The sequence below is a fragment of the Dipodomys merriami genome, unplaced genomic scaffold, assembly GCF_024711535.1.
Source record: "Dipodomys merriami isolate MVZ:Mamm:240054 unplaced genomic scaffold, mDipMer1.0.p SCAF_26, whole genome shotgun sequence".
NCBI classification, from domain to species: Eukaryota; Metazoa; Chordata; class Mammalia; order Rodentia; family Heteromyidae; genus Dipodomys; species Dipodomys merriami.
The window spans coordinates 12,614,016-12,627,500 of record NW_027204048.1 but is presented as its reverse complement, the minus strand read 5'-3'; the positions used below and the strand labels follow the sequence as shown (position 1 = coordinate 12,627,500).

General features: G+C 40.8%; 1 protein-coding gene across 6 annotated transcripts in view; it reads right to left on the bottom strand.

Moving 5' to 3' along the window:
- Positions 1-13,485, bottom strand: part of Pip5k1b (phosphatidylinositol-4-phosphate 5-kinase type 1 beta) — a 244,680-nt gene that overhangs the window by 47,575 nt on the left and 183,620 nt on the right. For all 6 annotated transcript variants that reach the window (XM_070035696.1, XM_070035693.1, XM_070035694.1 and 3 more), the window contains 3 exons: positions 11,246-11,330; positions 4,804-4,959; positions 507-651 (listed from right to left, as the gene is read on the bottom strand). In XM_070035696.1, the coding sequence (XP_069891797.1) occupies positions 507-651; positions 4,804-4,959; positions 11,246-11,330 (386 nt within the window). The remainder of the gene's footprint in view (positions 1-506; positions 652-4,803; positions 4,960-11,245; positions 11,331-13,485) is intronic.

Genomic DNA, 13,485 nt, shown 5'->3' with positions numbered 1-13,485 from the left:
TGCCACCATGTCTTGCTTTCAGATGCTCTTGTTTGCCTCACACAGGCGAAGCACACAGTCGCACACTGAGTGACACCCTTAGCCCCAGGGTCTTAACCATATCTACAGTGTCCTTTTGGCTATATACAGTGCCATATTCACAGGAATTGTTCCAGGAATTATCTATGGACAACTCTGGGAGCCATTATGCTATTTACCACAGCCATTAAGGCAGGTCACAGGCACAAGGAATCACTACAATATACAATGATGAAAGATGTGTCTCCTTCAGTAGAGCCAAGAATATAGTTTGTAGATGACATAATGATTAACTGTAAAGGGACAACAGGATGGTTTCCCCTCAAATGTATCTTTGCTACAGGAAATATCAAGCATATCCTCTTTCTCTTAGTGACAAGGCAGGGGACGGACACGTACTGGTTGCTAGTGACAACATGCTGTCATTTACAGACACTGCTTCAGGCCTAAGGCTGACAGGCAGCAGCCTGATTGCCATTAGATGTTACCTGTTGGAATAAAGCGTAGACCTGTCGTGTGGACAGTGTTCGGTGACATATAAAGAAGATGATGAAATTGTGGTTGCTAAGGAAGCAGCTTCGAACAGTGATGGAGTCCTAGGTACCAGGTCTGGCCTATGTCGGGATCCTAGAGCTGCAGAGAGAGAGAGAGGGGGCGGGGGGGAGAGAACAATGCATATACACCCATGAATCTCCATAAAGCACACTGCTTTGCTATCTCTAGTGATTTAAATGAGTCAAATGCATTCATTTTACATATCATCCTGCAAATAAAATTATGAATTAACTGTGCTCTTCTGAACTAGGGCAGAAATGCAAAAGAGCTGCTGGCAAACAGGTTAAGCAGGAAGGAAATTGCATTAATTTACCAAATGGCTTATGGAAATGATATTAAGAATGTTCTCTTAAAAACCCAATAAAGTGTCTTAACCGTTTCAAAAAGATGGCATAAAAACTCCTAGGAGCTTAAGGAGATAATTTGAGAGATTAAGACAAATGAATGGCAGATGTATTAACAGAGAGTGAACCTGCCTTGCTCTCTCAGGAGGCACATGCATCCTTGAGTCTCAGTTTAGATCTAAGCAGACTTTTCTAGGGCCAACATGCAACACTTCAACAAACCAACGATCCACTTCTACTGGCCATCAAACTTCAAGTGTGAGCCCGTACACACCTCTGAACATTATCCAGGGCTCTTCTTGACCATTAATCTTAATAGCAAGACAGAGACTTCATAAAACTGAGATGATTCATTTCTTTATTAAAATTTCAGAAGGACAAGAAAATAGCCACAGAAGAGTTGGAAAAAGAGAAATCTTCCAGGCTCAGGAGTGACTCATTCTCATGCCTTCTGAACCTAAGTAGATCCTTTATAGTCTCTCCTCAACAGAACCAAACTACATGATAGTAAATACCATATCACCTTAAGATGTTTCTAGATTTGTCTGACAGACACAACATATTGAAGATTATGTGTAAATGGAAAATGACCCTAATAGGCACTATTGTGTAAATATTATGTTTTGAATTCTTTTCTTCCTTTCCTCCTTCCTTCCTTTTTTCACTCTTTTCCGCTTTCTTTCCCTTCCTTCCTTCCTTCCTTCCTTCCTTCCTTCCTTCCTTCCTTCCTTCCTTCCTTCCTCCTTCCTTCCTTCCTTCCTTCCTTCCTTCCTTCCTTCCTTCCTCCTTTCCTCTTTCTTTCTTCTTCCCTTTTCCCTTCCTTCCTCCCTTTCTCTCTTACCTTTTCTCATTTCCTTCCTTCCTTCCTTCCTTCCTCCTTCCTTCCTTCCTTCCTTCCTTCCTTCCTTCCTTCCTTCCTCCTTCCTTCCTTCTTTCCTTCCTTCCTTCTTTTCCTTCCTTCCTTCCTTCCTTTCTTCCTTTTTTCCCTCCTCAAAACAAACAAAGGAAACAAAACAAATAAAAAGAAAGAAACAGAAAAATCCTCAAGGTTTTAGTGACAAGAATTATCTAAGGAAAACAAAATTTGTCCAATTTCCCAGACTGCAGACAATCTGCTGTTTCCTGTGTGTGCTCAGAAAAGCAGGGGCAGGGCAGGGAGATATAAGGCAGGGATGTTCAGAGGAAGAGGACAGTCCTCCAGGAATTGGAGTCAGAAAGGACCACTGACAAATAGCTAACTCTTGTTAAAATCATTAGCTCACAAACATATTACTTCATGAGAAGAAGGAAGAAGCTGGTGTAGTACTCTCGGAAGACCGAGGAGAAGACAGAAGAGATTCTGCCAGAATTCTTACTTCTGTAGGAAGTAGAAGACAGTATTAGAATTAATATAATTATTAATTATTATAATTTTATTTATTGTTATAATAATTATTAATATTGTCAATTAATAATTAATACAATAAATAATAATTAGAATTAATGTTGGGATTTTTTTTGTGGGGGGGTCCAGTTGTGGGGCCTGAACTATGGACCTGGGCACTGTCCCTCAGCTCTTCAGCTCAAGGCTAGCGCTCTACCACTTGAGCCCCAGTGCCACTTCCGGCTTTTTTCTTTTTGCTTATGTGGTGCTGAGAAATCAAATCCAGGGCCTCAGGCATGCAAGGCAAGCACTCAACCACTGAGCCACCTTCCCAGCCCAATGTTGGGATTTTCAAAGGAATATATGAATAGAAAAGTCTACAAGAGAGACAGAAGATGCATATTTCCCCTTCTATGTGGAAGCTAGATTTAATTTATAAACCTATAAGTAAATACTTTGGGTGGTCTGCAAGTGTACCCAAGTGTATTAACTGAAATATGGTAGATTCAAGGGAGAACTCAAATAGTGTAATTCATTAGAAAAGCAAAGACAAAGTTCAGCAAAAGAAAACACCAGAAAGTGGGTACTCAAAAGGGGTTGGATGGGGTCAAGGGCAAAGTGGTAGACAAATGAAGAGGAGAAGAAAGGGACAATGAAGTCAAGAAGTCAATGTACATCCTATGAAATTAAGGAGAGTGAGGGAAGAAGTGGGTAGGGAAGGATGGGTGAGAATAATGGAAGAGTTGACACTGATCAAGATACATTATATTCATAAATTGTCACATTAAATGGCAACTCCTTTGTGCAACTACTTAAAGACACTTTAAAAAAGAGAAAGAGTGAGAGAGAGAGGAAAAAAAGTCCACAAACCAAATCCTCTTCATGGATTAGAAGAGAGTACACGAGGAAACTATTTAATAAAATCCAGTACTCATTCTTGATAGAAAAGAAACCAACCTTTTTAATTTAGCAAACTAAGAAAAAGGAAGGAACTTCCTTAACCTGACTTTGGGGAACAAGTAAAAGAAAACTTCTTTGACAATGAAGAAACATTAGAACATCCCCCTTTATAAAATCAGAACAAGGCCGGGCGCTGGTGGCTCACGCCTGTAATCCTAGCTACTCAGGAGGCTGAGATCTGAGGATCGCGGTTCAAAGCCAGCCCGGGCAGGAGAGACCGTGAGACTCCTATCTCCAAAAAACCACCAGAAAACAGGAAGTGGCGCTGTAGCTCAAGTGGTAGAGCGCTCGCCTTGAGCTGAAGAGCTGAGGGACAGCGCCCAGGCCCAGAGTTCAAGCCCCATGACCGACAAAAAAAAAAAAAAAAAAAAAAAAAAAATCAGAGCAAGGTCTTTGAACAATGAGCAGAAAGTTGAACAGAATGAGTACCAGGACGCTGAAGTGTGTCTTGAGACTGGAGGGCTGGAGGCTGATGGAGGGGGTGGACCAATACAGAAAGGAATGGGGGGGGGGGGGAGTGGAACCATAATACTCAATGTACATCTGTGCAAAAGGAACCAGGACACTTGAGAGGTCTGGGGAATGGGATGAATGGGAAAATGATGGAAGAGGTCACTGATCAAGATGCACTGTGCACATAAAATGGGCATGTTTAATTGAAACTTCCTTGAATGACTATTTGGGGAGATAATAATAATTAAAAAAAACTAGGAACAATGGAAGGCACCCATTATTTTCTAGTCATCATTTTACCATGAATCCTAGCCATCAAGACAGAAAATAAATATGTGAGGTCAGTAGAATGGCAACAGAACAGGAACATGAAGTTCTTCAGAAAGATACTATTTTAAAAGAAAAAAATGTGTCTACGTCAATGTCTCTATATTTATTCCAGGGATAAATTTAATTTCATGGCATGCAAAAAGAATATTATACAACTTCTATTTCATTTCATTAAAGAGTACTTCAATAACTGAAGAAGCTATTATTACATTGTTTATATATGCAGATACATATGTTTATGTATACACACTTAGGGATAGATAAGTAGACAGACAGACAGACAGACAGACAGACAGACAGACAGACAGACAGACAGACAGACAGACAGACAGATAGATAGATAGATAGATAGATAAATAGATAGATGATAGATGCTCACTCACAGAATAAAGTCCAGGAGTACAGAAAACAAAATATTAGTGTTTGTTACTATCAGGTAGTGGGAATATAGATTTTTTTCTTTTTGAATACTTTACTACCTTTTAATTTTTTATCATAAACTGTAAGTTATACTGTTTATGTATCATTTAAAGTGTACAGAACTGCACCATGCTGTACATAGCCTCTAATGTTTAGTTAATAGACTATGGCTTTCAGCAGATAGCTTGCAGTTTTTCTACCGTGATGTGGCACTATTGAATAAATACATGACTAGAATTTTTCTTTTCTTTTAAGATACTAGGAGTTAAACTCAAGGCCTAATGCTTGCTAAGCTGGAACTCTTATCACTTGAGGCCCAGCCCTTACAATTTTCTGTTTTAGGAAGTTATGTGTCTCTACCTTCTTCATCAAGGCTGCTAAAGCTCTGTCCTTCGGTCAGCAAATCGCGCTTCTCATCCTTCCATTCTTGGCTGAGGGAAGACACAATCTCCTGGGAGGTTGCCTTTAAGGCGGCAATTGAATTGCATCGTTTCTTAGAAGGGGAAGCCTTCAAAGCTAGGCAGAAAAGAACATGGGGAGAGAAATTAAAATACACGTCAAAGCCAGGCCTGGTGATCTCAGTACTTAGAGGCTGAGAGGTCGAGTTGGAGACAAGCCTGGGTATACAACAGGACCCTATTTCAACCCCCAAACCTTTTAAAATGCAATTCCTATTTTAAATTAATATTTCAATCATGGTTAATACCATTTTAGTCACCGTTTGAGCAGAGAGCACTAGCCTCATCACACACACACACACACACACACACACACACACACACACACACACACACACACACACACACACACACACTCACGCTCAGAGGGAGAAGAACATGTCTGCATTTTGACCAAACTATTTGTCCAAAATGATCTGACCTAAATATCCTAGAATAAATTCAAGTTGGCATTTCTCTTTGAAATTTGAAAGAAAGTCTTATGGGAGGCAAAGTTTATATATTTTCTTACTAGGGAGTTATTTTTCCTTCTGCAAACATTGTTTCGGGAGCAGGCTGGGTGCGCTGACTAACATAGCTGGCAGAGTAAGGCAAGTTCTCATGACCCCAGCCCCAGTAACTCGGGACTGGGACTTTCAAATCATGCCAGTGTTTAATCTCATTAACTAATTTATTATTGATCTTATTAATCTTAATTCGTCTTATTAATGTTAACCAAGATAACTTACTTCTGGTTGCTTTTCTGCTTTCTGTGACTTTCCCCTGAAATTTCCTACCTTTTGGGTCTTTTCTAGGTCATGGTCATGTCAGGTGTATAATTCACTCCCTTTCTTTGTCTAGTCAGCATTGTCCAACCTCAGAACTGGGCTGGGGACCTGAGCCACTGAGAACCAAAGTCCCCATTTGTGCTAGCCTGAGGCTGAGACTTCACAGAAGGCTTTTTCTGGAAGCTACTTTGGTTATAAATGGATCAACCTTTCTTTCTTTTTCTTTTTCTTTTTTTTTTTGTCAGTCCTGGGGCTTGACCTCAGCACCTAGGTGCTGTCCCTGAGCTGTTTTGCTTAAGGTTAACGCTCTATTACTGGAGCCACAGCTCCACTTCTGACTTTTGTGGTAGCTTGGTGGAAATAAGAGTCTTAATGACATTTCTGCCCCCTCTGACTTCAACCTGCAATCCTCAGATTTCAGCCTCCCGAGGAGTAGCCAGGACTACAGGCGTGAGCCACCTATCAACCCTTCTTATATTACCTTCCACTGCAATGATTCTTCTTGGCTGAACATTTCTAGAGACTTTCCTTGTAGGAAACTGGAGAGGGAGAGGGAAGTAGAAGCTTGCTTCTTGTTTTTGCACTTGTTTTTGCCAGTATCTCTCCTCCTCTGAGGTTTGCATGAAGTGGGTGAGCAGACAGCAAAGGTATCAGAGTTTAGCTTTGGGATACTCTGTTCTGCTTTTGGACTGCACTGCTCATGAGGGGCCTTCTGGTAGGCAGATTGCAAGAACTTAATAGGAGAAGGACCGAATGAGTAAAGAAAGGGCAATCTCTGCTTACAGAGAAGGGCAGGTTTATCTGTCCCTTGAGCAATTTTATAGTAATATTCTCATCATTATAAACCACTTTAGTAGATGAAGGCTTTAGAGTTTGGAAGTCTGTGAGTAAATGAACCACCTGTGTTGAGTAAAGTTAAGCTTACTCATAGGCCCAGAAACAATGAGGAGAAAGGCTGTGTTTGCTCTGGGTCAGACGGCTAGACAGTCTTTCTTTTCACACATTAAACAACACAGAACTGCATATTTCAAAAAGGCAAATTTTGCCGAGTGTCAATGGCTCACGCCTGTTAACCTAGCTACTCAGGAGGCTGGGAATCTGAGGATCCTGATTTGAAGCCAGACTGGGCAGGAAAGTCCTTGAGATTCTTATTTCCAATTAAGCACCAGAAAACCAGAGGTGATGCTGTAGTTCAAAGTGGTAGAGCTTTAGCCTTGAGCAAAAAAGCTCAGGGTCAGTGCCCAGATCCTGAGTTCAAGACCCATTACTGACAAGAAAAGGTGAAATTTGTGGTATGTGAATTATATCTTAACAAAACTTATAAAAATAGGCTGCAAAACCAACACTAGGAAAAGGGAACAGATGGATGAAGAAGCAGAAGGCTTGTAGCATTAAAAGCATGATAAGAGCCAGGTGTGGTGGGCTCATGCCTGTAATCTTAACTCTTCAGGAGGCTCAGCTTGGGAGGATTGTGCTTTGAGTTAGCCCAGGCTACCCTGAGACCTCATCTCTATTTAGGAAAGGCTGGGTATAGTGACGTGCAGCTGTCATTCTAGCTATCATTGGAAGCATAAACAGAAGGATCATGGTCCAAGCTAGCCTAGGTAAAAAGTGAGACCCTATCTCAAAAATAACTGAAAGAAAAAAGGGCTGGAGGAGTAGAGCAGCCATGAGTCCCTGAGTTGGTATCCCCACGTCCTCCTCCAAAAAGAAAAAGAAAAAGCATCATAAGCCATACAAATTGGGAAAATTGTAACACGTGCTATGGTTTTGGGAAGTAAAGAAGCCATTGCTTTTAGCATTGACTGATATGCTACTAAGAAAAAGCATCTCTTAAGATTGAGAGCAAGCTGGGCGCCAGTGGCTCACGCCTATAATCCTAGCTACTCAGGAGGGCTGAGACCTGAGGATTGGGGTTCAAAGCCAGTCCAGGCAGGAGAGGATGTGAGATTCTTAGCTCCAGTTAACTACCTAACAACAGGAAGTGGAGCTGTGGCTCAAAGTGGTAGAGTGCTAGCCTTGAGCAAAAAAGCTCAGGGACTGAACCCAGGCCCTGAATACAAGTCCCATGGCAATCAAATAAAATTAAATTAAAAACAATTGGAGGATGGAATTCTATGCCTCCATCAGAAAGAATGACATTTCCCCATTTGTTAGGAAATGGAAAGGCTTGGAAAAAATTATATTAAGTGAAGTAAGCCAGGCCCAAAGAAGCATAGGTCCCATGGTTTCCCTTATTTGCAATATCTAGTATAGGTATGAGTCAAGCGGAAAAGGTCAGATAAAGTGATGTTAGGAAAATGAACCCTTAAATATGTATTTTAATGTTTTCATTTCTTTCATGCATATGTTTCTAACGCATTTATAAGATTATTTCTTTGTTGCTTTGTATGTCCCTCCCCCACAGTGTAACCCCCGCTTTCACTATATTTGATGTCAGTATAACATGTGGAGGAGATGGGGGCAAACAAGTCGTTTAAGGATTCAGGTGGACCTGTTGCAACAATGAGAATTACAAAATGTCATGTCAAAGCAAGCTTTACAATGTCGGTGGGGGGGGGGGAGGGGGGTATAATTGGGTGGGGGGAGGGGGGAGGCTGGGAAGGGAGGTGAAGGGTAAACAAAGGAGGAGGCTGCAATGCTTGGTAAGAAATGTATGCATTATCCTGCCCATGTAATTGTAGCCCCTCTGTACAGTATGTTCTCAAATAAAATAAAATAATATTAAAAAAAAAAACAATTGGAGGGATGATTCTTCTGAGGAAACAGGTTAAAGGTCACATCCTTTGCAACCCTATAGAGGGGCTGCAGAGAAATTTCGGATCTCCAGCCTTGGCCCAGGGTTAAGGGAACTGGGAAATCTCTCTAGAAGGTGAACCAGCAGCGGATACTCCTTCAGGCTGGTGGTTATAACAAATACCACCTTGTGGTCCATCTTAGGCCACAAACAACTTAGGCAGGAATTTAATTGACAGTGCCCTCCATTTGACAGTAATTTTCTGATGCTATTGAGATGGTCAAATACAAAAAGAAGTTTTTCTTAGAATAATAAGGCAAAAAGGAGTTGATATCTTTAATACGTAGGCTTCATATAAATCTTCTGGAAAAATAACAAAGACCTAATAAAAAATGGGACAAGTGCAACAAAGCTCAATTCCCAAAGGAATTATGAATGGCAGATAAACATGAGGAGTGGTTGAACTTTCCCAGTACTCAAGAAATAACTTTTTTTTTTTTTAACTTATCAGGGTAGCATAATTTAATGGTGGCAGAGGTTCTAGGAGAATATAGAATTGTGGGAAACTTCAGGGATACAGTCTCTCTGTGTAGTTTTGGGCATTTTAATATTCTAATATCCATTCTTGGAGTCTATCCCAAGCAAATAATTCCTAATTTAGAAACATTTATTTGAAAATTTTATGTTCATAAAACCATCAGTTAGAAAAAAGGAGAAATGCTCAGCTCTAAAAGAGTGCTTAAATCATGTTAGCACTTTGTATAATTTTCATGCCTTCTGCCACTTTGGTGTTACTAGGATTTGAAGTCAGGGCCTTGTGCTTGTGAAGCAGTAGCTATACCACTCAAGTAAGTCCACCAGGCTCAATTTTAATGTTGGACTGCAATTCTTTTTTATTTTTTTTGTCGGTTATAGGGCTTGAACTCTGGGCCTGGGCGCTGTCCCTCAGCTCTTCAACTCAAGGCGAGCACTCTACCACTTGAGCCACAGCACCCATTTCTGGCTTTTTCTGTGTATACGGTGCTGAGGAATCAAACCCAGGGCCTCAATCATGAGAGGCAAGCACTCTACCACGGAGCCACCTTCCCAGCCCTGGACTGCAATTCTAAATGATGTTTTTGTAGAATATTTAAGAATATGGGAAGCTATTCATATTATAATGTTACATCAATATGTAGCTGTTTTGTGTGTGTGTGTGTGTGTGTGTGTGTATGTGTGTGTGTGTGTGTGTATGAGAGAGAGAGAGAGAGAGAGAGAGAGAGAGAGAGAGAGAGAGACTAGTTTGAATTCAGGGTTGTACACTTGCTAGGCTAGCTTAATACCAGCCCTGTTTTTTACCTAGTTATTACTAGTATTATTTTTTGTTGGTCATTGGGTTTGAACTCAGAGCCTGGGCACTGTCCCTGAGCCTTTCTGCTCAAGGCTACCATTCTACCACTATGAGCCACAGCTCCAATTCTAGTTTTCTGGTGGTTAATTGGACATAAGAGTCTCATGGATTTTCCAGCCCAGGCTGGCTTCGAACCAGGATCTTCAGATCTCAGCCTCCTAGTTGTTAGGATTACAGGTGTGAGCCACCTGTGCCTGACTCACTGTTTTTATACTAGGCTTTCATTTCCTACCCGGTTAAGACTGAGTCATTATCTGCCTCCTTTGGGCTTCTCATCCTTGCTGGGATCACAGGCATGACTGTCCTGTCCAGTTTCCCTCGGTGAAGACAGAGTCTCTCAGGCTTTTCTGCCTGGGCTGTCCTGGATGAGAGATCAATCTCAGCCTCCCATAGATCTTGGGATGACAGGTATGTGTCACTGTGCTCAGCTATAGGTTAAGCAGGGTTTTCAGAAACTTTTCTGCAGAGTCAGGCTGGCCTTAAATCATGGTTCTCCCAGTTCTTTATAGGGTGCCTAACTTATTATGTTTTGAGTTATAAAATTGAATCACAGAATTACTAAGTGATAACATAATATATGTAGAATGGCCTTTCACAGTTTAAAAACTTACTACATAATACAACATACAAATTGTAGAAAATGCAATAAACAGAATAAATGAAAATAAGATCCCACACAATCCCTTAATTTGAATAGCCATTATTAGCCTTTGGGGTTAATTCTTTCTCAATCTCGGTACATATGGTGAGATGGGGTCTCACTATGTAGCCCAGACTGGTATCAAACTCATGGTCCACTTCTTTTGGCCTTCAAGTGTTGGAATTCTAGCTATATGCTACTATACCTGGAAGTATGTTTGTTTCATTTCATTTATCATTGAGATTTTTCTATTTTTCTCTTGATTTATTCCTTAACTGTTGGTACTTTAAGAGAGTGTTTAAAATTTTCACTCATTTGTACATTTTCCAGTTTTTCTTCAGAAAAGATACTTGGTATGATCTTTTTTAAATGATTAAGATTTATTTTGTGGCCTAAAATGTGGTCTACCTTAGAGAATGTGTCATGAAAATAACACTGTAAATGATTTCACATTGCAATTGAATTCTGGTATGTATCTGAGGTATACAGACGATTAACTCCATAAATCTATGTATCTAATAATGTATCATTTTTACTGCTTGAACAATATTCTACTGATTGAATAGTATATATAACCAATACATTGTATAGTTGGCCATAAGAAAATCCTACAGTGCTTCTATTTTTCTTTCCATCAATGAACAGGACTAATGTTAGCATCAATAAATACCTGATTGGGATACTTCACCGTAATTACTGAGTAACCGCTGTAGAGGAAAAAAAATTCTAGCTCTTCAAAAGTCTTTCATGGAGACATGGCAAAGTTAGCAAGTAAATGCTACAGTTAAGAAATTCTCACAAACATCTTACCTTGAATTTTCTTGAAAACTCTAGAATTCATAAACTTTAGAAATCGGTCTGCATAGAAACTTGGTCTATGAACGGAAACAGTGTCCTGAAAAGACAGATCAAGGATCACAGGTTTACCTCCGAGCTCCCCTCAAGTCAGGAGAAAGATCTCTGCCAGGTGTTCTCAGCCAATATCCTTAACAAAAAGTGGCCAGGAGCTAGGCAGAGCCATGTTCTGTATCCTGGGGAACCCAGGGGCCTGGGGCTGGGAGAAAGACTCAGTCCCAACAGTTCTAGATCCTCCAGGTAAAATGAAGCCTAAGGTATAGAGACAGACAGCAAGAGGCTCTGTTCCATGAATCACAATAGCAGATCTTTATTCCTCTCTCTCTCTCTCTCTCTCTCTCTCTCTCTCTGTATGTGTGTGTGTGTGTGTGTGTGTGTGTGTACAATTCTTTTCAGACAGGCAATCAGTGCTACAAGTGTCAATGAAAGGTAGCACTCTTTGCCATCAAAGAAAACGGGGGAACAACTCAAATGTAAGAGGAAAATGTGAGTTTAAAAAATGTTCTAGTTTTTTCAGGTGCTTTTAGATCATGCCTTAATCCTAGCTATGTAGGAGGTTGAGATTTGAGGGGCGTGGTTCAAAGCCAGCCTGGGCAGACAAATGGGAGAGATCCTTTTCTCCAATTAACTAGCAAAAAGACAGAAGTGAAGGTGTGAGCAAAAAAGCTAAGGGAGAGCACCAAGCCCTGAGTTCAAGACCCAGTACTGGCACAAGTATGTACATGTATGCACATGTATACACACACACACACACACACACACACACACACACAAATGTTCTGGCTTCATCTCCACATAAAGAAGGTGGGCAAACACTGGAAGATTGCTAGGAGATAAAGCTACCTATGTTGCACTTTATTATCCCTGGATCACACAGGGCTGAACTGAATTGACTGTTCAACTTGTCTCTTCTCTGTTCTTGGCAGATGTTAGGACTGAAGTATCATTTTATTACAAATCCAGGAGATGACTGGATGAGGATCTGATTGTTTATATCTCATTTAGTAATCTTTCTAAGATGTATGCTTCTAGAAGTAGTAAATTTGCTGGTCTATCTCATACCCTCTTGAATCCAGATTTATGAATTTCAATTGGGAAATTTTAAAAGCTTAAGTGTAGATTCAACCAAATATCTTTAGTAGGCTAAAAGGAAAACAAACAAACAAACAAACAAACAGACAGACATTGGTCCAGAAATCAAGATGTGGGAACCCTAGAGCCCTGTTGGGTCTAGGACTGGGTGCAGGAAGTATGAATGCATGAAGAGCGGCTGATACAAGCAGAAAACTGCTGGTTGTGTGGGTCCTTATGATATGTTTAAGGAGAGACATGGGATTATGAGTGTCTGACCTTCTGTAGTAATCTTGTCAAAAGATCAAGGGATTCCTTGTATGTACTTATCTTAGAATTTCCAGCTGGGCGCCGATGGCTCACGCCTGTAATCCTAGCTAGTCAGGAGGCTGAGATCTGAGGATTGAGGTTCAAAGCCAGCCTAGGCAGACACATCTGAGAGACTCCGATCTCCAATAAAGCCACTAGAAAACCAGAAGTGGTGCTATGGCTCAAGTGGTAGAGCGCTTGCCTTGAGCTTAAGAGCACAGGGACGGTGCCCAGGCCCAGAGTTCAAGCCCCAGGACTGACAAAAAAAAAAAAAAAAAAAAAGGACTTCCTGATTTCTTGTTATCTACCTCTTGGAATATGACTTTTTGTTTCTTTTCTCATAATTCCCTTAAGCTAGCCCCAGGACAATCTGATCCTATAAAAGTGGAGGATGGGAAAGAAATCTTCAGTTTAACCAAGTCTCTCAGATTCATTTCTTGGCCTAGGGTGTTATTAAAAGATGATGAAATGACACTGTATGTGCATTTCTTCATTCATTACCCGGGTATCTGCTGGATGGAACTGGCATCAAGGGACCTGGTTCTGGTGTGAGTACTAACTTGAAAAAGGCTGTGGGATTCTGGGCACATTCAGAGTCACAGGGCCTCTGTTTCCTCATCTGTGAAATGGACTGTTATATAAGACACCCATGTGCTCTTAGTTGGGGGTAATCTGACATTCTATAGCCACAGTGTTAGGAAGGGTGCAGTGTGTAGGACCCTTCTTCAGCCGCATTATAAAGCCTGCAGACTCTCTGGAGACGGTGGATGTGACAGGACATTTACCCTGGTGTTACATATACTTCCTACAATCTT